The sequence below is a fragment of the Aspergillus piperis genome (assembly GCF_003184755.1).
Source record: "Aspergillus piperis CBS 112811 unplaced genomic scaffold BO85scaffold_6, whole genome shotgun sequence".
In the NCBI taxonomy this organism is placed as follows: domain Eukaryota; kingdom Fungi; phylum Ascomycota; class Eurotiomycetes; order Eurotiales; family Aspergillaceae; genus Aspergillus; species Aspergillus piperis.
In genome coordinates this window covers 1,453,288-1,477,464 of record NW_020291596.1, presented here as the reverse complement: position 1 = coordinate 1,477,464, position 24,177 = coordinate 1,453,288, and the positions used below count along the sequence as shown (strand labels likewise).

General features: G+C 47.9%; 10 protein-coding genes across 10 annotated transcripts; 6 read left to right on the top strand and 4 right to left on the bottom strand.

The window, feature by feature from the left end:
* Window positions 1-21: 21 nt before the first annotated feature.
* BO85DRAFT_269285 (uncharacterized protein) lies at window positions 22-1,221 on the bottom strand. Its single transcript, XM_025655075.1, has one exon. It carries the CDS (start codon window positions 1,141-1,143, stop codon window positions 370-372), a length of 774 nt encoding a protein of 257 aa, XP_025517280.1. The 5' UTR covers window positions 1,144-1,221; the 3' UTR covers window positions 22-369.
* Window positions 1,222-2,052: 831 nt separating this feature from the next.
* BO85DRAFT_418690 (uncharacterized protein) lies at window positions 2,053-2,781 on the top strand (the record flags this gene model as incomplete). Its single annotated transcript, XM_025657831.1, has 1 exon — window positions 2,053-2,781. One exon carries the CDS (start codon window positions 2,053-2,055, stop codon window positions 2,779-2,781), a length of 729 nt encoding a protein of 242 aa, XP_025517279.1.
* A 2,264-nt stretch (window positions 2,782-5,045) lies between these two features.
* BO85DRAFT_448276 (uncharacterized protein) lies at window positions 5,046-6,980 on the top strand. Its single transcript, XM_025659899.1, has 2 exons — window positions 5,046-5,671; window positions 5,735-6,980. The coding sequence occupies exons 1-2, from the start codon at window positions 5,453-5,455 to the stop codon at window positions 6,665-6,667; spliced, it is 1,152 nt and encodes a 383-aa protein (XP_025517278.1). The 5' UTR covers window positions 5,046-5,452; the 3' UTR covers window positions 6,668-6,980.
* A 1,254-nt stretch (window positions 6,981-8,234) lies between these two features.
* Window positions 8,235-8,523, top strand: BO85DRAFT_368813 (uncharacterized protein; the record flags this gene model as incomplete). The annotated part of the gene is made up of 2 exons (XM_025655888.1): window positions 8,235-8,369; window positions 8,431-8,523. 2 exons carry the CDS (start codon window positions 8,235-8,237, stop codon window positions 8,521-8,523), a joined length of 228 nt encoding a protein of 75 aa, XP_025517277.1.
* Window positions 8,524-10,453: 1,930 nt separating this feature from the next.
* On the top strand, window positions 10,454-11,318 carry BO85DRAFT_269126 (uncharacterized protein). Its single transcript, XM_025655074.1, has one exon. It carries the CDS (start codon window positions 10,548-10,550, stop codon window positions 11,178-11,180), a length of 633 nt encoding a protein of 210 aa, XP_025517276.1. The 5' UTR covers window positions 10,454-10,547; the 3' UTR covers window positions 11,181-11,318.
* Window positions 11,319-11,943: 625 nt separating this feature from the next.
* On the bottom strand, window positions 11,944-12,308 carry BO85DRAFT_486947 (uncharacterized protein; the record flags this gene model as incomplete). The annotated part of the gene is made up of 2 exons (XM_025663421.1): window positions 11,944-12,237; window positions 12,291-12,308. The coding sequence occupies 2 exons, from the start codon at window positions 12,306-12,308 to the stop codon at window positions 11,944-11,946; spliced, it is 312 nt and encodes a 103-aa protein (XP_025517275.1).
* Window positions 12,309-13,070: 762 nt separating this feature from the next.
* BO85DRAFT_368617 (ABA 3 protein) lies at window positions 13,071-14,204 on the bottom strand (the record flags this gene model as incomplete). Its single annotated transcript, XM_025655875.1, has 1 exon — window positions 13,071-14,204. One exon carries the CDS (start codon window positions 14,202-14,204, stop codon window positions 13,071-13,073), a length of 1,134 nt encoding a protein of 377 aa, XP_025517274.1.
* Window positions 14,205-15,308: 1,104 nt separating this feature from the next.
* Window positions 15,309-16,895, top strand: BO85DRAFT_512171 (cytochrome P450; the record flags this gene model as incomplete). Its single annotated transcript, XM_025664642.1, has 4 exons — window positions 15,309-16,069; window positions 16,123-16,186; window positions 16,245-16,478; window positions 16,545-16,895. The coding sequence occupies 4 exons, from the start codon at window positions 15,309-15,311 to the stop codon at window positions 16,893-16,895; spliced, it is 1,410 nt and encodes a 469-aa protein (XP_025517273.1).
* A 2,132-nt stretch (window positions 16,896-19,027) lies between these two features.
* On the bottom strand, window positions 19,028-20,512 carry BO85DRAFT_448273 (zinc-regulated transporter 1). The gene has a single exon (XM_025659898.1). The coding sequence runs from the start codon at window positions 20,199-20,201 to the stop codon at window positions 19,131-19,133; it is 1,071 nt and encodes a 356-aa protein (XP_025517272.1). The 5' UTR covers window positions 20,202-20,512; the 3' UTR covers window positions 19,028-19,130.
* Window positions 20,513-22,845: 2,333 nt separating this feature from the next.
* On the top strand, window positions 22,846-24,097 carry BO85DRAFT_519127 (uncharacterized protein; the record flags this gene model as incomplete). The annotated part of the gene is made up of 4 exons (XM_025665023.1): window positions 22,846-22,988; window positions 23,055-23,239; window positions 23,313-23,433; window positions 23,487-24,097. 4 exons carry the CDS (start codon window positions 22,846-22,848, stop codon window positions 23,890-23,892), a joined length of 855 nt encoding a protein of 284 aa, XP_025517271.1. The 3' UTR covers window positions 23,893-24,097.
* Between the last annotated feature and the right edge of the window lie 80 nt (window positions 24,098-24,177).

Here is a 24,177-nt window from a genome sequence, read left to right as displayed (position 1 = left end):
TTGTTTCCCCTTCTATGCAATGATAATAATAGAGCGGTTTTGATCTATTGGTGAAATTGTTGGAATTTAGAATAGCTGAGATGATTGATAAAAGAATGACATGACCAATTGCATACTACCAGTTCACCGTGAGCGCAGAGTATTGAAATTCAACGGATACTATTCCCATTTGAAGAAAGAAAACAATAGCGCCAATGTAACCACAGAATCACCAGCTGCCAGCAGAACAACCAACCATCCAAGCCCAGACCCATCAGCCTACCCAGCCAAAGCCAGAGCCAGCTCCAGCTCCAACTTCAAGCATACTAACCAACCCCACCCAAAGCTGCAGAACGTAGTTCCAGGAAACCTTCTCACAGGGAACCACAACTACCAACCATCATTCCATTCATCATCCTTCTTCCCCAGTGCCTTCTTCACAGTGGCACACCCCTCCACATCACCCGCATGGGCCTCAAGAAGCGCCTCCAACGACAGCCTAGTAATATCGCACACCTCCTGAGACGAGATATTGCCCACCTCAATCTGCAAATCAAGACAAGCCTCATGGAAACAATGAAGCTTCGCACACACTGCGTCCATCTCGGCCCGAATGTCCTGCACTTGCTCCCCGAGAGTCAGTAGCTTATCAGCGATATCCTGAAAGGCCTTGAGGTTCTTCTCATAGACCTTTTCACCCTGCTTGATGATGTTGAGAGCAGTGTCTACCCATGGTAGATTCTCGCGAGTACCACCCCATCCGTCGGACTTCTGCTCGAAAGGCCCCCACTCACGGAGGTTGTCTTCGGTGTAGATGGTGGAGTCCGCTTCGGCAGCGGTGGTGGCGGGAGTGGTTGCGGATTCGAGTTGTTCCACCAGGACCTTCAGGTCGGCGACGAGGTGGGCGGGAATGGTAGGCTTGGTGGTGGTCGAGGTAGTGGTAATGGTGCGCTTCGCGTCCCGGGTTGCAAAAGTTGGGGAAAGTATAGGACGTTTCTTCTGCGGAGTGGAACTGGAAGCTGACCAAACAACAGAGGGCGCGGCGGAGGAGGTGGAGGGAGTCATGGCGAAGGGGAATTTGGTCGACGCGGCACGGTTGTTCAGGGCTTTGGAGAGGGAGTCCTTAAAGTTCTCCCGCTTAATGTTGACCTTGGTGTCGTCCATTGTTGATGGAGATGATTGGAGTGGTTGAGGTAGAGGATGATGATTTAGAAGATGGGGAGATTGGAAGATAGGTTTGAGGGGATGGAAGATTGAGGAAGGAAGAGAGGAAGAGATGAAGGGGCCTTTTAATATAGGCAATCAGTGTTGTTTGAGTGAAAGGATCTTGAATTTAAGTTGTGGCTATAGGACTGATTCACTTCGTTCTACTTCACTTGACGGAGAGTGCTTTGTAGGTGTTGGGAATGTTTGCAATGGTCATGCTTGATGGCTATTCTGATGAAAGACCAAGTACCCAGTCAAGCAACTGTGGGTATTGTACTATCCGTGTTTGAGTTACTGCAATTAGATAGCATCTCGGTCAATGTATACTACTACTCTACTGGAATATGCCAGCTTGACTTGCACGTGTTGGAGGTGGTGGTAGATGAGTGGCTATGGTGTGTAGTGAATAGAAATTTAGTAGATTGTTGTTGTTTTGGCATATACTGTAGCGGCTATTTGTCGCTCAGGAAAAATCATCCTCTACTAGTTATATTAATATGAGTATTCATGTAAGCTCGGGCTTCCGTTATTTGGAGACAGCGATTACTTCGTGGTCTCTGATGGTCTTTGGTGTGGGGCGCTCGAAAGGTGCAGCAAAGGAGGAACTACACACGAACAGAACCATACCTAATCTCAATAATAGGAGCGGATACCTTCGGCCTTGATATAGTTCTATTTTATCTGCATGCACACTGCCAGTGGCGATTTCCCAACGCGGGTTGAAGAAGACTTGGTGCTTCCTTCCCTAAATCTTGAATGACCTTGATATGTAGTGGTTTTCTTTCTGGCCGATCCTGGTGGTAGCAGAAAACCTCTATCAACACTATAAACCAGCATATCCTTACGACAGAAATATTCTTTTGCACGATGGACCTCCCAATTTATAGTACAAGTCAGCCTTCGTTATGTGCCCTGCCCGTGGAGCTCATCCAAGCCATTCTTTGCAATCTTCCAGATCTCGAGTCCCTTAAATCGGCCCAATTGACGCATTCTGCACTTTACTTGGCCTTCATTGGCGCTGAAAGTCACATTTTAAAGCAGATATTAGCGCACAAGATTCCTACGGCGCTTTTACCAGATGCGTTTTTCGCCTTCGACGCATCTACTGTGGAGGGCGTGTGGACGCAAGATGAAGTGCACTCCATAATCTACCGGCATCGGACTCGCCAAATCTCTTCATCATTCCCTCTAAACCCCAAGTCTGCTTTCAAAATCAGTAAATTATATCGCTGGGTTCGACATTTCACCAGACACTTTCTCAGGCAGGCACTGTCCGACCCAATGCAAGGGAGAACCCACCCGCCTATGCCTTTATATCAACCAACATCCTCAGAAAAGTGTCGAGTAGCAAGGGCGCTCTACCGTTTCGAGATCCATCGCCATCTTTTTAGGATGCGTGAGCCGTATGCGAATTATGACAAGTGTTCACCGGACTTCCTGGTAAGTGACCAATGGGGTTACTACTTCCGTCACTTTCCCGCGTGGGAACTTGAACAGATAGTGTCAGTCAGTGAGTATCTCTTTCGGAGGGTGGCCGAATGTGGGTGTCTCCTTCTTCCATTTCCTAGACCGGGTCGCATAAGCTTTGAATCCTGATTGCTAAATAGGTTTGCAGCCATGCACACGGCGTGATTGGAGGTGGTACACAGAGGGTATCTGGTATTATTCCAGCAGTGCCTGCCTAATGACAGATCCATCTCCTGTAGAAACTCTAGTGAGTCCTATACAGGCCCGTAGAGTCAATTTCAGTGTGTATTGATCTGACCACAGCCAGTTGTGCCACGGCCTGCGGTATATTGGGCATCTCGTCACAGCTCAAGCACACGACCAGCCCATCATACTCTCCAGAGAATTGTTTGGCAAGCCTTTTATGTCTTCGCTGTCCGACATATTCAGGGCTATCTGGGAGTCTCAGGATGTATTCCACGCTTATCCATCACTTACATGCGAAGTCGAAGGGCAAATCATCGATTGGCAAGATACAGGGTATGTGGGATCCGATCCGGGCCCAGCTAATGCATGGCGTATGATGATGGCGGCAACAATCCCAAATGGAGGCGTATCTACGCAAGTTGGCAATCATTTTACGAGTGATCTCCGTGAACAGGCTTATGTGTTCTGGGATCAGGTTCGAATTGCGGAATGGGGCATCAACAGCAACAGCATTGATCTCCCTCATCATTCTGCGGATTGGCAGCTGAGGTTACAACTTGCAATGGTTAGCGCCTTGAAATGGCGGCCACACTTGTATTATAATGCAGGCGTGGGTAGCTGGTGGTACCCAAGAGAAACAGCCCCCTATCCTGTCGTCCGATTGCCTCCGAGACAGTAGAGGAGCATTCTTTGGTGGCTGAAGATGAGTCACAGACATACTTTCCTATAGCGGAGGGCTACATCATGCCTTTCGGTCAGTGAACCTCACAGGCGGATTCAAGACTCGATGATTGGGGTGGTATGGTAGGATGATTATGTAGAAATAGATAATGTAGGTATCTTCAGCACCGAAAATTTGACCAGGCATGGCGTTGATGGGTATTCATTCATGGTATATTTTTTCTCCTGGAGACACGGGCCCAACATGGTAACGTCGTACAAATTCCGTATCACTTCATCACTTTAGTTAGCACCGACCAGACGGGTGAAACTTTGCGCCTAGGTTCAAACATAACCCCCACGAATCTCTACTGTAGGCACTAGGCAGACGCAATCCTGGTGGCTGGCACTGCCACCGCGGGACAGACCCTGCGATGCATCTGAGACACGGAATTGCCGCTGTCTTAATTAGAGTTTGTAACCTCCCAATCTTAACAGACACAAGCCTGTGAATGTGTCAGAGGAACCTTCTAGCCAAAGAGGAGACGAAAGTCAGCAATACGCGACCCAACTGATTGAAGACTAGGCAGTATTAGGAATATGCAGGAACGCCATGGGTACTACATGACAAATAGAAGAAGCAAAGAATGACTATCGAAGAGTTGTTGGTACGACATGAATATCAAGCGCGGAAGAAGACCTGTCATGTTAGTAAAAAAAACTCCCTTGCAGCAAAGCACCATGTAGAAATTTGGGCTGCAGAGAAATCTTAATGAATGAGCTCTTTAAAAGTGACAGGGTGCTGATCGCGCCAAGATCGTGTCAATATTCGCGAGGACCCTGATCCTGTGGTCTGACATGCCTTTCGGGCAGTGATCGTCGCAGGATCTGAACCTTGGATGATCCTGTCATGTATCTTGTCTGCTCTTCAAAGATGAGGGTAAACACGTGTGAGGATGAAACACCAGCTACAGTGCGAATATGTGTAGCCGAGATGAAAAACTTCAACTTTCATGAGATCCATTCTGGAGATCATCAACACGCACACGCATACCCACACCCACACCCACACAAGTTAAGCACAAAATAACCGTAGATGATGCCGATCATCTTGTCTGCCTGCTCGTATTAGTTCTGGTAAATAGGATTTGCCCCGCAGCGTTTACCCTCGGAGGAAGCTGACGTTAGCCAACCCAAAGAAGCAACACGGTGTGAAAGGCAGTGAGTCCCATCGCCCACCAATCAAGTGGGGAGAAACTGCTCGCTACATTGACCTCGATCTAGCAGAGTCTTCTTGGCGCTAAAGCCAACAGAGAAGGGTCTGGCAGGAAAAAGCTTGTGTGGCGTAGACAAGTTAAGACACGGGCTAGAAGCCGAACAAAAAAGGGGGCCAGCCATTGACGAGTGGACACTCATTGCTGGAATTACCTCGGAAGCTTCCGAGCCAAGCTCGGGTCAAGCAATGGTTCAGCGTAGGCATCCATGAAATACAGTTCCGCAAAGGGAAAAAGAAGGGCCACAAATACCATGGGAACAAATAGAAAACATGTCCATCCTCGAGTCTGAGTCTTCCTGATGGTGGTGGTGGAGGGAAGATGACGGGCGGGATTGCGTGGTCAGCCTTATAGGGCGCGTGTATTGCTGCATCGGTCTCCGCGGATTCCATCTCTTTGAACGGGATCGACTGAAACCTGGCTGCCTATTAGGTCCCTGATCCATCTCATCCTGTCTTCTTCCTACTGCTGGTACGATTGCAGTGCTCGTAATATTCATACTTATCTACACGCCATATCTGCAGATTCCCCTGCCATCTCCCCCCTAGTCATTTAGACTCTCCTGTTCTGTTCCGTTCCCCTCATGAATCTTTCCATTTGACCGACTGCTATCTTGGCAAACCGTCACTCTTTACAGATTCATCTATATTTTCTTAATTTCTACCTGCGCATCAGTCGTCATGCGTACCCAGTTCCTGTGCCTCGCGGGCGCCTGGCTGGCCAGCTGTGCTGCCAGTCCAGTTGCCAGTCATCCTGGTGATGCTTCCGTGCCCCAGATGGCTCTTAAGGACTCGCACGCCCCGTTCCCCGTCGTGACTGGCCATGAGATTCATATTCCCTGTGCGACGATCCCAGGATTAAAGGAGGGCGAGGCCAAGGATGTCTCTAAAGCATATCTGGTACGTGCGCCCGTACTAACGACGGTCGGAAAGGGTCCAAGCATCACTAACCTTGCCATGTAGGCGATGAAACTCCGCACGGAGAGCAATGCTCTATTTGTCAACGATGTTACCGTCTTTCCTAGTTCATTCCCCATGCATTTGCCGGCAACCCGATACCAGGACGCGTCCAGGCAGAATGCGGAGCATCTGCTCCTGCAGTACGCCATGGACATCGAATATATGCCCCCTCGTCCGGATGGGTCCCTGGTGCAAGACATCTACCGTGTGCAACTCAAGTTCTTCGACCTTTCCGGCCGTCCTGCTACGACAGACACTGTCAGTGTTCGATTGTCGTCGCAGCAGTCGGGCGAATTGTACATTACTCAGATCAGCGTCGAGCCACTTCCCCACTACCATGACGCGCACGGCGATGGAAATTGTGTCTGGCACGCCAAGTACTGGAACTTGATTATGGAAAAATACCGTACCTGGCGCGAGAAGAAAGGACACGGCGCCCACAAAGGACCCAAGTCGCAGGAGAGTGACGACCACGAGCACAATGATCACCACCACCACCATCCCAAGGAGCGACCAGCAACCCACGAGGGAGCCGAGGAGCGCAGACCGTTCCTGAAGGAACGACCCACCGCACACGAGGTGGATAAAGAGAACAGTCCACAACTCCCCACGACGGACTCCAACAAAGCTGCGCCCGACTCCCCGTTCCGGGTGTATGGAGTGGACAAATCTCTGCGACCGACGGCTTTGCGTAACAAGGATTACCGCCGGGACTTCTGGCGACTCGTGGTGCCTGCCATCATTCCGGGACTTTTGGGGGCCGTTGCTGGATTGGTAGTGTGCACGATGGGGTTGCTTCTCTGGAAGGTTGTGGCATGCACGTGTGTCAGTATGCAGCAGGGTCGGAGATGTCGGAAGCGTTGCCAAAGGAAGCAAGGCGTTTTCTTATCGGAGAAGCAACGACTACTGCAGCAAGATGAGCTGAGTGAGGCGTAGTCCCGTCACCCTACTTAGCATTAAGTAGGGATGATGGTAATCCTGCGTGGGGGCTGAGTCGGTCGCAGATGCACGGCGAGAGTTTTTATTGAATGATGTAAATAACATGAGACAAGCTGATTAATGCACATTAACTATTTGCTCCATGTGATAGCCTATAGTCTTATATTAGGGTGTGATACCGAGATGTCTCCAGTAGATGAATTGAAAGCGGGGTTTGGGTTACTAGTTACTAGTTACTCCGGGAAACCTGAGGTCTGCAGCAAACTATTGGAAGTCTGCCTTGGCGACCGTCACTTCTAACTTAGGAGAAAGAGAGTACGTACCTAGTAAAATGGTGGTAGTAGTGGAAGAAGAGCCTTCCGATTTCCGAGCTGTCTCATATGGTGGTTAGTAATAGATAACTGAATGGACAGATTGTTGTTACTCAAAGGGAAGCAGGGGGAAGGGCTGTTGCCTGGACTAGCAGAGACTGCATCATCCACTGGCCCCAATGAATCCCTTCCCTTCCCTGCCCTTCCGTGCGTCATGGTTCCCCTCAAAACCGGTCCTCCACATCTTGCTTTCTTCCTCTGCTGAAAATAAATAGCCAATACCACTGATTCATTTCTGCGATGATCATCCCTTAAGATCCTGATTGGCGTGGAAAATACGTACTACGTAGTATGTCGCTGCAGGGCTGGCGATACGCCGGGGAAGGGGGCAAAACCGAGTAGGGTAAATTCCCAAGATGATCCACGGGCGGAAATAACCGCCTACTACAGAAATCCTTTCACATTTCTACGGAGTACTAACAATACTAATGAGTGGACTACTCAGTGCTTTTACTACTTCGAGTCGAGTGAGATTACGGAGGACCACAACTGGCTTGTTCTGGATCCTGTCATTGGACAAGCCTTGTCGCGAAGCTTGTCCAAAAGCTTAGTTGACCGCCAGTGGATGCTCTCTGATTGGGAGTGTGGCTATGATGTGTTCCACCTCATCACAATAATTATTATTATTCATTAATCAACCCATGTACCGAATCATTTGAATGGCTGGTGCCTGAGCCACCGATCATCCACCGTGTCTGATCCACTTCAGTTACTACTTTGTACCACCTTCTTCCTTCTCGGCAGGGCTGAGCCAGTGATGTCACCTCCACCTGCAACCGATGCAAGAATAGCAACCACCAACTGGGAATGGTCGACTGACTGTCTGTCTCTCCTCAGCTTCGCCCGCCCAATCCTTTCTAACCCACCAGCGGTCGACACGATCTATCGGCGCCTAACGGTGAGGTCATCACCTCGCCTAGCTTCTCGTTGGATGCTAATAGGGCTGACCGCTGGGCCCCCCGACTCCCCAGATTGCAAAATGGCCAACGGATAAATACTACTAACTGCCCCCGCCCGGTACCTATTCCTCTTCTTTTCATTCTTTAGCATTTCAGATACCCTTTCGCCTTCCTTCGGATAACTCCTTATCTACCCGTCTGACTCCGGCTCAAGTCAGCTTCTCCCATCTCCCAACTTTCCTGTTGCCAAAAGAGCAAAAAAGCAAACAAACCCCAACAACAGCCACCGCCAATATGTTCGACTGGTTCAAGTCTTCCAACAAGGAGTCTGCTACGCAGCAGCCCACCTGGAACCCCAACACCATGACCATGCAGCAGCCTTCCGCCCCGGAAGCTCCCGTTACCGAGCAGGTCGTCACCGGTCAACCCGTGCGTCCCACCCATATTCAATCCCCCTTGCATCACACAAACAAATCTAATATACCTCTAGAGCCAGCAAGAGACGATGCAGATGAGCCTGCGTGGTGGTGGTGAGGGCGAGGATGTTTGCTGTGGCGTGTATGTTTATCTCTCTATCGTCTAACATGCTATTGATCGACACTAACCATATGATAATAGGTGCGCCGGTCTTTGCTGCTTCGAATGCTGCGAATGCTGCTGCTAGATGAGATAATCACCCGGATAGACCATCTTCTATACCACGACCCTTAACGTCCATGTACTGTTAATATTGCTCGCATCATGACTATACCATGTTTTTAGCCTGGAGACTGAAGTGATAGAAGGTCCGCGTCCTGGTCTTCATAAAACCAATGTCACAATAATATTTCGCAATATGCTCTTCTTTCATTCTACCTTTTCTCTTTCCATACTACTTTGTACAGAATCTCTATAATACCTGGTGGTCTCTATCGAGGAACATTATGGTTCAATTCATGCATTCGCCGACACAGTGAAAGGTCAAGGCAAAGAAACACCTGCCAAGGTGCCAAGATCGAAGTGATTGCGGATTTGTTGTCGATCCCGATGACCAAAAAGCTTATCATTAGCACTTCGCTGAAAGAATGGTAACATATATATAGAAGGTTATTTTCTAGACCACCGTCAATTGTGGATCGCCTTCAAGAGTAAGTGTTGTCGGTGCCAATCCATATACAGAAAAGTTAACTTGATCCGTGACTTCACTGACAGATATATATCTACTAACTATTAGAGACTACTCTAGTACTAATGTTAGTGAAATGATTTTCTCATGAATCGATTCGTCGTCGAGACAGCCAGACTATTCGAGTGGCCGACAATTTAAGATATTTACCAATTACTACAGAGAATGAATGCTACCTCTGGCTAGCATCCACCTTCAAGTCTCCCAAGTCCCAACACCGAGGGGAATATACGGTGGTATCTCATCCCATTAACGTGGGGGCGCAGCTGTGGGATGACTGGCGCCGAAGGCAGCTTGGCACTTGATGCACAGCGCCCTGCTCTAGCCGAGACATCCGACCGGGCCGTTATCATGTTTGTCCATTAAAGGGCTTGGGTCGTCCACGGAGAATTGATCTTAGCACTGTTTCTCCTGTTTGTGAACTATGATCCTCGCCCCACGGGTGGTCCGCTACCGCCTAGTAGTATCAAGCTATCTTATTGCCTCCTCACCATCTATGCGCCATTTTTAGAGGTATCAATGCTTTGCTGGACACTAGAGCAAGGCTGAAAGAGTGAGACTACAACTACCAGTGACTCGGACGTCGCTCGGCTAATCACTGGCGAAGCAGGCAGTCATCTGGTGGTGGCAGAGCAGACCAGAGGGCATTAGACAAACCAGAATCAATAGCGCTAAAATCGAACCAAACATCATGAACAGTTGCTGCACCTATTTAGGAAACATGCAATTTCCCATGCAGCGACTAGTTCTGACAGATAATTTGCGCCGAGGTCCAACCGTCGTTAGTTGCATTGATTCTGACTTCCGTGACTGATCCGGCTAGCCGCACATGAAGCCCAACTCCCTGACCCGTGGGTATAGACCTTCCACAACATCGACGTTAACAATTATCCACGTATATGATAACGATCCCAATTCATCGAAAGGCATAAAAAATACTGGTGATTGCCACGAGCCATAACGAACCTTGGTCTCGAACCGAAGAATTACATGGGCCTTAGGGTCCTTAGCCTGGCGCTAAGCACCATCATTTCCAGCGCTAAATTACATCCGAATGCTACAAAGTGAGACATACCCAATCAGCACATCTCATGACAGTCATAGCGGCCCCGGGGTTCTCGTAATAGCGGGCCCTATCTGGAGAGAGATCCGAACAAGGCGGCTCTACAGAATCTTTTTGATGCCTATTCGACTGTCTACTCGCTTGAGTCATTTCCCGGAAGCTACCAATGTTGGGGCCGTCAGCATGACCTGAAAATGAGATGAGCTTGGCTCTGCACCTAAGGCTATAGAAAGGGGATTAAGAGCGCCCCTCTCCATCCTTTCCCCCTGATACTACACCCTATTCAACATTCATTCCTCTCTACGGAGTACTGTCAAACAGCAAACCTCGTCCAAATCTCAGAACCCAGAGATAGATCAAGATCATCGCAGCGACAACCATGCGCACATCCTACCTCCTCGCCGCCGCCCTTACCCTCCTTGGCGGTGCTTACGCCGACGACGACAGCACCACAGTAGTCGGCTACTTCATGCCCTATTGGTCGGTGGACCTCCCTGAATACGGCGGCTGGACAAGCACCGGCGCCAGCGTCGCAGGCATCAATGCCGTGAAAACCACCTACAAAATGAGCTGTCTCAAAGACGCCCCCAAGACAGACTGCGACATGAAGGACGCATACACTATCATTCAAGGCCCGGAAACCGTCAGTGTCAGCCAAGTATACACTGCTTCGACGTCGGACAAGACCACCAGCTTCGATGTCACCGTGACTCTGTCATACGAATGCTCATTGAAGTCACGGACTGAATCGGCGAGCTGCACTATGAGCGCGGGTTTCAGTGGAAGTGATGATGGCGCGACGTACGCTTCGTCGACGTCGACCAAGTCTACCTATGAGAACCCGACTAGCAGATTCTATTCCCTTGTTGTCACGGGGGGTGTCAAGTCGTTCACCGAGCCCGCCGCTACGAAGACCCCTGATGCTGCTGCTGGTGTCGGGGCTCCTGTTGCGGCCATGATTACGGCGGCGCCTGTTGCGGCCGCTGCTATGGTTGCTGCGGCTTGGGTTTAGGATCGGCCAGTGGAAATATTGAACTGATTATGGAAAATTCTCTGATCGTTATCGATTGTAATGTGGAAGGATCAAATGATACTTGTGGTAGCACTGCAGTTGCTATCTAAGTATTCCGTTGTTGTCTGCTTGTTGCTGTACCATGGTTTATGTGTCGCTCCTTGTATACCCCGAGTTATCAAATGAATGCTATTACGGATGCATGCCTGACTTCTTCGAATACTGTTATCTGACCGATAGTGTAATCAGGACAATTGCAAGAGGCTTGGACTTCGTCTAACCTAAGTACTGGCACAGGGGAACCCTAGATGGGTAGGTAACTGCCACTATGAATCGCAGAGTAGGATAGTAAGCGAGTAATACTCGCTGATAAATGATATATTTTGAAAATGTTGCTAAGTATCATACGAGGGAGGTAGTGTTTAGATTATTAGCCCTTCAAGTACAATAACAGTGGACCCAAGGGCCTACATGCACACCCACACGAGACATCAGATTCTGCCACCCCTTCCCCAAGGCGGTCAAAAAACATACAGAATGCTGACTGGTCATTTCGGGGTTGTTGAAAAATATATCCGTCTATATCCGCCTATATCCGCACTTTCTTTCGCGAGGTTGCTGTGGTTCTGCCGCATTTAGCGGTCAGACAGGCGGTCAAATATGGCAATACTGTTCGTGGGTCTAAACCAGAGCATACCCAATTGAACTCTGATATTCTCTTTTAGTAGCTATACCCAGAGGTGTCTCCACGACCTTTCACTCTTTATACAGACATACTCCGAGCTACTTCTTCTCGCGCCATAGAGAACGGCCGTGCTTTGGCGTACTTCTCAACATCATCTATCAACACTTTCCTATTCTCACCCGACATAGCGGCGGCTTTTGCCTCGGCACTGGCCCAGGTCACATTGGCTTGAAGGCAGTACGGTGCATCGGAAGGGAACGTGAACACCTCCCATGAGAGGAGCACATCCTTGCCACAGAGTCTTTCTGCTAAGGGTATGTGGACATTGATGAAGTAATCCAGGTTGACTTCTGCTTCCCGAGGGTATAGGACCTATGGTATCTATCAGTGACCTTATACGTGGACAATGGTGGGGGAGAAGGTACTGCGTATGTAATGGGCATTTTAGGAAATGGAAAATTTAGAGATGGAGTACTGGCCAAGGTCGAAGGCACTCAGGTAAGAAAAGAGGGAGGAGACACAGAAGAGTATGCTTTTGCAGTGCTATCGTAATCCCTCTACACTGCCTATGTGGATGGGTTGGGGGTTAGGGGTGAGAAATCTTGTAAGTGAGAGCATCTATCTGAACCGATGATGCAGCAGGACGGAAAAGGCTATCATCATGGCTGCCTTGCTGCTTATATGTCCAAATGGCATTCTTATGATCGGCATGACGTGCTAGTCCGTACATCATATCGCAAATCATGGATGCATGAAGTTCCCGGTAGCCACGGAAGTGCAGAAGACTATGTTTGAGTCTGGGTGGGGCTGAGGAAAATCGGTGATTAAATGGAGGACGCAAGGGTATCTTTTAGGCATGATAGGTCCCCAAGAGCGACGGTGCGTTTGGAGGAAGGATACGATGGAGGATACGATAAGAGGACACTAGAAATGGCTCCTTCTTCAACTATCACACTCTTTGGGTGTAAGCGTCTCTGCGCGCTTCTTGACTGGGCCCCTTGCATGCATCATCATGGCAATTGGGCTTTCAGATGGACCACTCCACATCGATCGGCTGCAGGACACAATCATCTCCTTTGGTAGAATATTTGAATATTCACCATGCAGAGGGCTTAATACTCTACTACACGGTTGCACCTTGGTTAGCATGTATCACTGGGAGCTTCTCATAATGGTCATGAATGTTCGTAGCATTAGGGGAGACTTCAAATCCTCAAATTTAGATCGGGGAAAGCTCGCTTGGCACGTTCGGGGAGAGTCTCGAGGAAATGCCCCCATTCGAGACGACATTGATCACAGAGCTGCACACCCCCGAAACAATGATCTCTTTGAGCACCGTAGACCTCACGATATATACACTCAGGGCAATGTTGGTTGTCGGCCCCATCAAGATAGTCCGCCAAACCACGAAACATAAACTCATCGCTCCTCGCCATAGACCTATTATAATGCTCAATATCTTCGGCTATATCGGTCTTTCTTCTGTCAATACGATTCCAAAGCTTCTTGTTAAGACGTGTTTGGTTGATAACCTCTTCGGTCTCACTCTTGCCCACTGTAAGGTCCTCCTCCACGAAGCGGTACCGACGCATCATCATATGGATGGGGCCACCAAAGCTGCGTAGGAAGTTGGTGACAGCGAGATGCCCAGGTGTACCAGCCATTGCCAGATCTATCGCCCAGAGAACCTGTCGTGCCCGGTGAAAGGCATCAATACGATGGTCCTCTGGCATGTAGGCGAAGGTACTGTTGGTTTCTCCCTCAGAGCGATGTTTGTAAAAAGCCACAGCGTCATACATAATATCACCGATCTCGCAGAGAACATCGTATTGCGCATCAGTAAACCAGATGTCAAGGAGATCGTTGCAAGCCAGGGCAGAGGCTATGGTAAATCGAGCCAGGGCATCGCAGTCTCGCATCCGAAACCACTGCTGTGGTGAATTGACAAGAGCATTGACATACCGGCGGAACAGTTCGCTGTTGGCGTGACTGACTTTCTGAGATGTAATAAAAAGGAAAGTTTTATATTCGCGGGCCATATCAAGATGCCCAGGGGTGCCGTGGAAAAGTTCATCCAGAACTTTATCGAGGTTATAATTGAGGATTCTGGGCCCAGCAGTGACGTCGACCATGGTACCCTGAAACTCGGCAATGACCCCGATGATAATGATGCGCATAAATGCAATATAGCGCTCCCAGTTCGTGTACTGTGGGATTTTAGACCGTGAGTACTCCCAAGCGCACGCCAGGACCTCGTCCTTGGTGGTTTTTGGTAGGTCAATCCCATCAAGGTCATGGGCGATATCATCGGGGTAGTACCATTCGTTTTGAATCGTCATCTTGGCTTGCCTTGCACAATGCTAGCTTTGGACCTTTTGATGTTCAAATTGATATTCTGACTTGCTCAGCCTCTGACTAGTACCCTCTATTTACCTGAAGCTTACAGCCACACGCCAGATTTATAGAGATACTGGTGCATTGTCTCGACGCGTATGGGTCTATGTTTTCCCTTGCAAACCAGTCTCATGACGTGAGTTACCCTTTCTAGTTAGATACATCAACCGCATTTGTTCCAATTTCTTGCTCGCACGGAAATGCTGTCCTAAATGTGCCTGGCGGATATTATACGAGCAAGTTTTAGAGATATCCCTTGCGTTCTGTTACCGGCCGGGGTCCTCTCCGAAATAATTCATGAGTGAGGTAGCTTTTGAGATGACAGAAGGACTAGCTACCCTAGGCCGTTAGGTTCGCGTGAAGTTGCTCCGAATGTCTGCTATGCACAATGATCTTCGTTTTAGCATGAAGTTCCATGTTCATTTAGTAATCGAATACAATGGTACGCTTGCAGAATGCGCCTAGCAAATGACTTCTTTATTGTAGCGTTGACTATGCCATCATACTAACGATGTTGAAGATTATCCTGCTGCTGAGCATTCTGCAACATCAAACGGCTGCAAGGATCCATACAGAGTATGCACCATGAAACCCACAATAACGTAACTCTAACCGGCTCTTCACCATCATGCCGAAGGATTTTCAGGAATGCTGCTGATAAGCCACCCTGCCAGATTGAAAGCTAATCGTCTGAGGATCCAGTGTATCAGTCTATTGTGGTGAGCCGATCGCGATGTGTCAATCATGTATCCCTTGCGTCTACATACCCTCCGCTCCACCACACCATTTTGTGCAGAATGGCATGACGTAAAAAGGTTACCCCAATGAGCAGAGAGCAGATATACACGGCGGGTTATAGGCTAGACTCACATGTATTGGCTCAGATATGTATGCATGACCATATTCATATCAAAATCAGCTAGGGGATGATGTTATATGCCAGGCATAGGTAAAGCACCTCCATCGCTCTCCACCGCGTGAACTGAAATACCTGCTTTCGTACCATCTCCCTTCACTCCAACTATTCTCTGACAAACTACACCCTAACCATGGATTTTTACAATCTTGCCGCCTTGACAGCATTCGCATTTTTTGGATGGTATGCCCTTACTTCCACCCTAGCGTGGTATCGACTCCGCAAGTTTCCAACACCCAGCTGGCTAGCCCATTTCTCCTACCTCTGGCTCGGGAGGTTGACATATAGCGGAAAACAGTATTGGGTACACCGCGAGCTACATCGGAAATATGGCCCGCTGGTTCGGATTGGTCCGAACGAGATCATGACCGATGACCCGGACATCATCAGCTCCATGTCATCAACTCGAAGCACATTTACTCGCGGCGAATGGTATCTCACCGGGCGATTCAACCCGTACTACGATATCCTGTTTACTATTCTAAGTAATGACGGACACAAGAAGGCACGAGCACGCGTCCATGCAGGTTACTCCGGTCGCGAGACGGGGGTTGCCTTGGAACATGGGGTTGATCGTCAGGTAGCCCGATTAACTGATCTGCTACGGCAGAAGTACGCTGTTCCTGGGGATGATGCGCCGCTTCTAAACATAGTCGATGTTAGCTCCTACTTTACTATGGATGTTATTACAAAGCTGGCCTTTGGGCAAGAATTCGGCTTTCTCCAGGCGGAGAAAGATCGTTACGGCTTCTTCAAAGAAGTGCACTCCCTCTGGCCGCAAATGTCTACAGTGGCAGATGTTCCGTGGATTCGAAGGATCATTTTCTCCAAGCCTTTTCTGAAGCTGCTAGGCCCTCGCCCAACGGACTCTCATGGCTTCGGTGCGTTGATGAGGTAAGTACAGGTCACTTGTGTGTTGACTTGCAAATGTACTGACAGCATGACAGGGTTGCTCGTGAACATGTGCGCGAGAAGTTCTCTACCCTGGACAATAGCAAAGGGGATATGATGGTATGTCGCCATCCAAGCTATTATCTTGCGACAGATCCTAGTTCTAACACCGATGCAGGAATCTTTCATCCGCCATGGATTGACACAGGAGGAGTGTGAAGCCGAGGGGCTCTTCACAATCATTGCCGGGACTGAAAGCACCGCGTCTACTCTAAGATCCATCTTGATCCACACCATAAGCTCTCCTGTTGTCTACTCGAAGCTTAAGAACGAGGTTCTCGAAACACTTAAAAGGGGGTCTATTAGCAGCCCTATTAGCAACAAAGACGTCAGAGATCTCCCCTATCTTCAGGTAAGATCCTTCTATCATCCCCAGTTTGCAAACCCCCGACCAGGCTAATTTGAAATCGGAGATTAGGCCGTCATTTGCGAAGGCATTCGCATGCGGCCGCCAATCCTGGGGCTTTTTCCCAAGGTTGTGCCCTCAGGTGGTGTTGAATATCACGGCCAGTTGATTCCTGCTGGTATCAACATTTGCATGAACACATCATCTCTCCTACATTCTGAATCACTGTTTGGAAATGACCCGGAGGTCTTCAGACCTGAACGTTTTATGGACTTAGACGAAGATATCTGCAATGAAAGGAGAAGAAACCTCGAACTGGCATTTGGCCATGGACAGAATCAATGCCTGGGCAAGCATATTGCCTTTATGGAGTTTGCGAAGGTAACATTCGAGGTGCGTATCCTTCTACTTGAGACCAATTAGGCACCGTTTGCTTACTAGACTTGTAGTTATTCCGCAATTTCGATTTTCAGACAGTGAACCCCTGGCGAGTGAACCATGAGGTGCAGAGCTATGGCGCTTTTCTTGATTCGAATATGAAGCTTAGGGTAACTGAAAGTGGATTGTGATTTACTAATCGGTGTTAGTAATGCACAAGGGAGAATTATCTTTTACTCGACTATGAGAATATAGAACCTCTATCTACGTATCTACAGTATTTCCAGACGTACTATTGCCTTGGATTTGAATGAGTTACAAATAATATGTCGCAATCCGCAGTTGAGCTTACCACAGTAGAGAACTAATTACCCCAGCAATGAATGTATAGGCTCGATGACAGTCAATGATGCCGCCCATCATAATATGCAATCGCAAGGCAATTTTCTCAGAGACTAGGTGATACTACATAAGTCCCCTTACAGAAAGAGCACGATACCTGTCCTATCATACTTCTCAGTATATCATCGATTGAACATAGCATAGGTGATAGCAAGGAAGATATGCAGAGATGCAAGTGCCAGATGACCCTTTGGAAGCATGCTGCATCCCTATAGCGCACAAGAGACGCGTAGGGTTGATAAATGACTGCAGAACCATACTGATAATGTCAAATAGTGCGATTGGTCGATGGGGTTTTAGGAGAAAAGGTGGGGGCCGGGTCCTGCAGGACGACTGTTATTGATTCCAACGGTGGCACATTCAAGGCTGCTATATGCTGAAGACCCGACCTGTCACATAATACTATGACGTGTGACCTTGCTTTTCCCAGAAACCAGCGGTCGCATTGACTGGACCGAGTATAGGGAAGAGGATGACGTTCTCTCTTGGACGTACCTTTTCGGCGCATCGCATCTTCACGGCATATGAAGTCTAAAGAAGCAAGATTTAGTCGATCAAGATGTGGTGAAAATATGCACCTTACCCATATAGGTGAATGAACTGAGCACTGTATAGTTTATCCCAGTGAATTGGAACAGGCTGGGGTAGACGAGCGACTGAAGATGTAGGAAAGCAGGGGATATCGTCATCTGCATCAGACATGGGCCCTTCCACTCGGCAGTGGGGTACGCGATTACGTATGGGCCACAGTATATGCATCTGTCGAGTATCGGAAATGTTGAGTTCAAAGATTCTGTCAAAACTGCGGTGTATCGTAAAGTATGGTTAACTTCATCGGAGCATAAAACTGTTGCTGCGTTGGTCAGCCTGCATATGATAATGATTATGACAGAATATTAAGAAACTAGGTTTCACGCTCTCTCCGTTCCCAACTAGGCCAGCTATCGCATCATATTCATCTTCTAATGATGACTGTCCAACACCAGGCTAAGAAAGAGATTCCTTGAGTCTCCCGCAAGCGTGATCTCGACAGAATCCGGCCGACCACCCAGGAACATGGGGCTGCGATCATCGAGGGCTTTCTTCCATTGGAAGTCGTGCAACGCTTGAATGTTGATACCGACCCCTACGTCGCAATTGAACCAATTTGGAGTGCCTCGAAAAAGGACCCCGCGTCCCATCGTGGAGAGCCTAAGTCCATTAGCCCAGAGGCTTCTTGGATGGGCAAGTCAACGATCCTCTGCGCCACGTGATATGGGGTTGTTGACCATCCGCGGTAGGTCAATGGAAGAAACGTTAGGGCTGAAGGCAGAGCAGCCCATTGCATAGTATGGGTGAGAAAAACGTAGAAGTCAGTCATCTTGGATATCATACCGAAATGTGATTGTTCTCTTCTCATGTCTCTTCCCCGTAGGAAGCCATACCCGATGCAGTAATAGTGAAGCATGGAACGAATTGGCGGATGGAGCCGTCATGATTTATCACTGCCTCAGGCACTGAATAGTCGCCTCGACCGAGTTCCGAATGTGGCAATATGCATGGCGTTGCTAGTGTGGCGTACGTGAATATGTGGCTGGGTATATCCAGAGATGGAGGCCAGCCCAGTAGGGACCTTTGGAAGGTTACCCAGTCGGCTGGTTCAGAAATTACTGGGGCATACTTGTTGGAGGCAATCTGAAGAGTCGAACCTCGACAGCATTGGCTGAATCGACCGGCAGATGCCTTATCCTGTTTGCAGAGAGAGAAGAGGCATACTACACCAACAAACGGATAGATAAAGAGAAAAGCACGAAAGTATCCATTATGCAGTGACTAGAAATAGAGTCGAGGGTATCTTTCCAGATGTAGCAATTTACTGTCATACACACTTCTAGGCAATTACGCCCACTTTCCGATCAAGGCCATGATGCCCGCCCCCAACAACGTACAGAACACCATGTACAACAGCTTGGAGCGACGACGAGTACGACACGGGTCGAAAATAAAGTCGCGTGCCAGCAGTTCCACCAGAGCACTGTAGATCAGCACACCTGCTGAGATAGCGTTGAACACTCCCTGCACGATCAAGGATGTCTTCGAGCCCGGGTTGTAAGCAGTGCGCAGGCCCAGGCCGATCGCAATCGAGATCGGAGTGGTCAGGCCATACGCCAGACACAGCAGGTGAGGGAGCCACTTGCGATGTCCAAAGGGAATGGCGGAAAGTCGGGCACCGATACCCAGACCCTCGAACGACTGGTGGAAGACCAGCACGGGGTAGAGGGTCGAGAATTCAGAACCGGTCACGCCAAGGTTGAGGCCGATGATGACCGAGTGGAAGATGATACCAAACTCGAGGATCAAGAAACCGGCAATCTGTTGTCTGAAGGAGCGTTCGCCTTGCTCGGACGAGGTTTCTGCGGAGGTTGCCGTGGGGGAGGTCTTTTCCGCGGACATGCGACCATCTTCGGGGTTAGGGTGGATATGCGCGCTGGTCGGATCACCGGAAATAAAGGCGTCTGTGGCGTTTTCCTCTCGGTGCATGCCATACTTGTTCTCGACGTAGACCTCGGCGGCGAGATCTAGAAGGAAGATAAGAGTGATGGAGCCGAGCACAATAGCGGCACACCAGGAGTATAGGGACCAGTTTCCGGAGACGCCAACGCAGGTCTTGGGTCCGATGCGCTTGTAGGCCGGGTCAAGCAGATGAACAAAGGCTGTGGCTAGGATGACACCCGTACCGAAGTAGCGGGCGAAGATGTAGACGTTGTGAGGGATCTTCCAGCGGGGCATGCTTTTAGCCACGACGGGGAAGAACGTGAAGGCTGTGGAGACAAAGAGGATAACAAAGATGGATGAGATGCGGGCTCCCATATGACCGTTGTAGTCATTTTCGGAGATGGCATAGTAGCACAGCACGTCCTCTTTGCTGGCCGTGTGGAGGTTCACCTCGGATGCATTGAAAATAGCCATGGCGACCAGATGGGGAGAGGGGTCGGAGGAGAGCAATGAAGTGAGGATTGACTGGAGAGAGCATTATGAAAATCTTGCTGTAGATGGTTCGTCTTATAGCATACTGAGTGAGGACCTTGGGGTGTAGCTGAAGGAGATGGTGGTGTCCAGGGGAGTACCTGGCTCGACGACGGCGAACCAGGTGCCCTCCATTGTGGGCCGCAATAATCTCGACAAGCGTAGGCTGACAGGGATAGCCATTAACTAGGGTCTGACTGGATGGCTAGCCAAATTTGCCTCGCTCGACTCTTAACAGGATGCAGACATCCTCAATCGTCTCAGCAGTTCATGTCCTTTCAATAAATCATCCCGTAGAAGCTCTGCATATCTAAAGAGCCATTTGCTGACATTCCTGGCGATATCATTCGCAAGCGAATTGGTAGGGCTGAGCAGCATCACCTCGTGAGCCGGAATGACGAGCGCCCTATAGGGCTGATGGGGATGTCGCTTATCTGCAGGCCAATCAAGTCGGCGAACAAAATGCGTGAGATGCAGCCCGGGTTAAGCTGTCTCCCAAGGTCCTCGCGCGGATTCCACTTTCCAAGGTTTGGGTCACTCCATGGTTCCGCCCTCGTAGGCCTCACTGGCTGAATTTTCCTAGTTGGCGAGAGTGCCGCCCCACGCTCAACCCATGCAGTCAGACAAGGTCAATTGTGTGTTTTTGCATCCACACGCGGTCCGGATACACACCTCCACCCGAGGCTCGGATCCGAGGGGAATGAATGGCCACCTACTAATGCCGTGGGATCTTAGCCGATATGAGAATGCTCGAGCGTGGAGGGGTAAAGGGAGGCTATGGATTGTTATATTTCTTACATGCCATCTTCACGCTCGCGGTCGGATAGGGAATTTAAGAGTCGGATGCATGAGCGGTCATGTTCGAGCGTTGCACGGGCGCATACATTCCAGAGTAGAACAATCTGCATTGTACCGCTGCGGTAATTAATATCGCATGCTAAGCTTTAGTGGTCTGACGTGTCTCAGTTGTTGTGGAGCAGTAGCGATGAACGTTGGCGACACGTTGAATATATACTAGGGATGGTGGGATGTAATTTCAATTTCATGAATTTCAATGATTTTTGGGTGAAATTTCATGTAACAGTATTAGGGATTATAAGAATTAAATCACACTAAATTTATATAGATTTAGCGCCAGGATTTAACCAGGATCTAAACTTTTTAGGATTAGTATTCCTATATATTTTCTTATTATTAATAATATTTTAATTATATGACCCAACAGCGCAGCCAGTAAACTTTATAATTATTGTCAAACCCTAGGATCGCTTCCCTGTTCCTGTTAGCTTTGCTTCACTGGTGTACGTACCGTCAAGCTGGATCGAGGTAGTATCAGGCTGATAGTCTATTCTAAGGCAACTGGTCTTGAACAAGAGAAGAGAAGTAAGGCCAGATAGTGCCGCGCAGCTATCCGTAAGTGAGTACGGACGAGTGTTGTATTGCTAAGCTTCTAAAGGTAGGTTACTTAAAGATAATGTGGATTGAGCACGAAGAACAGAACTAACTAAGTACATGAATGAGTGTCCTTATATATCCTATCCTCCGTATACCATATCATATACCATCTAAGGTAGATTGGTGGTCGACCCAATCATGGCTTCAGGATCCCAATATACCCTGAGTATACCCTTGATGGTAGATCCGATGGTAGGTGATTACATGACGTGAGGCCGTCCTGGGCGTCGTAGGAGTAATCCGGAATTCTCCTCGATAAGAGTTTCCGATTGCTCGAGCGCTGCCTTTATCGGCGCTTTCTGCCTAACGAGTCCGCCTTACTAGCAGGTCGACTAGCAGGGGTCCGTAACAATAGTCTGGATTTAATTTATAAAAAAAATTATATAAATAAAAATTATTAAATAATAAAAAAGATCTTGTATTTATAAAGATTAATATTTTAATTAAATAATTAATTTAGTCTTTTAATACTTTAGTAAATAAGATTATAAATTAAATTATTTTTATTTTAATAGATACTATTTCAGGTATTAATTTAAATAGAAGATATTTTTTAAAAAGATATTATATAAAATATATAATATTTTAAGTAATACTGTAACTATAGTAATTATATATAATTTTTAAAATTATCTTTAGAATATTAAAATTATTAAAATTTATATATTTTATATATAAATTTACCTTTCTTTTAATAATAATTTATTTAAAGTGTATTTCTAATAGACTTTTTAGTTCTTTAATTATTATAATATTGATTTTATTTAAGATAGCAATGTTTTCAGTATTTTAAAAATTAAAATATATATATTTATAATATAAAATAATAAGAACTCTTTAATTTTTCTAGATAACCAGAAAATTAAAATCCTGATAATCTGATTAGTCAAATTAATTAAAATTAATAATATAATTAGTTAGTTAAGATATCTATTAAAATTATATAATAAATTAAAATTATAAGAGTTTAACTAAGTGAAATTACAGAATTACTGTAATAGCTTTCTGAAAATAAAATTACACCATCCCTACTGTCGGCAAAGGTTACTTGTCGATCACGCCGAAAGGCAAGGGGGGTTCCATGAACAGCGACTACATAACCCTTTTCTGCTGCCTTCTTTTGGTCTATATCATGAATATCACTCTTGTTTTCGGGACGCTTGGTAATGTTGCTGTCACATATATGGCGGGCGAAGTACCGAGCCGCGCCGATATTAAGCGTTCCCAGATGAGCAGTAAAGTCACTTATGCTGGTGCGATCATTTACTTCACCTAGTGAGTAAGCGTCCGAACACGCGGACATGCGTGGCACACATGATGGATAATGCTGAGACCGTCAAGTATTTGGTGCCAGAAGGCTGTCGTTCTCTGCTTCATCAACCGACTTCTAGGGGTGCTTCCGTGGCCATACATATGGATTCGCGTCATGTGGGCCATACTATGCGTCACCTATATAACGTTGCTCCTTCTCTTCCTCACCGTATGCAGACCACTGGGTCTGTACTTCCAGGTCTATCCAGATCCAGGTGCGTACTTCGCGAGGTATACAATATTTTAATATTAGTCAGAAAATCTAACCTGTGCCCTCTTCGATTCCAGGTCCTTGTATCAGATCGACATACCACATATCGGCCCATGCCGTTTTCAACTGTGTCACCGACTTAATGCTGATTATTCTTCCGATTCACTGGCTTCTTAAGATTAGGCGTCCCTGGTACAAGTGAGTTCGAATGTTGACACCAACGATTCTCATCCATACTAACCGATGCGAAGACGGGCCCAGCTCATTGGCCTCTTCTCCATCGGCATAGTCCTCGTGGTGATTTCTGCTCTTCGTTTCCCTTTTCACCAAGGCTCACTCGACACTTCCTTGCAAACAATCTTGAGCCCCATAGAGGAACTTCTTTCGGCCGTGGTTGCCAATGTGCCCACATTGTACAGCCTTCGACGGGCCAGGCAGCCAGAGACGCCCCCACACCCTACACAACCACCCCCGAAGAGACTCCCACGAGCGGTCGACAGCATCATCATCATGCAGACTGTGGATGTAGAGGAGTCTCGTACGGACGATCAGACACTCTCCACGACAATAACTGATCGAGCGTTATCCACTACTATGGCCGATCGGGATCTGAACGACGACAGCGACGGACACCTTGTTCGCAATGGTCCGGAATGAAGCGATTGATAGCATGTAGCATATAGAAGGATCTGATAGGATCTACGCATAGTATATAGTACGAGTTGATGTATATAGCGAAGACGGCGGACCGACCTTAATAGCCCACAGTGCACATCCGGGTCCGCCATACGCAGTGCCCTCTGGAAAGGGAGATTTTCGGGATACCCAGTAGCTACTGAAATTGCAGCAGCAATAAAGACAGGACGCACTCACTGAAATTAGTGTACCCGATAGTTTATGAGTATTGCACCATTTCCGGAATACGCCCGCCAATGACCTACA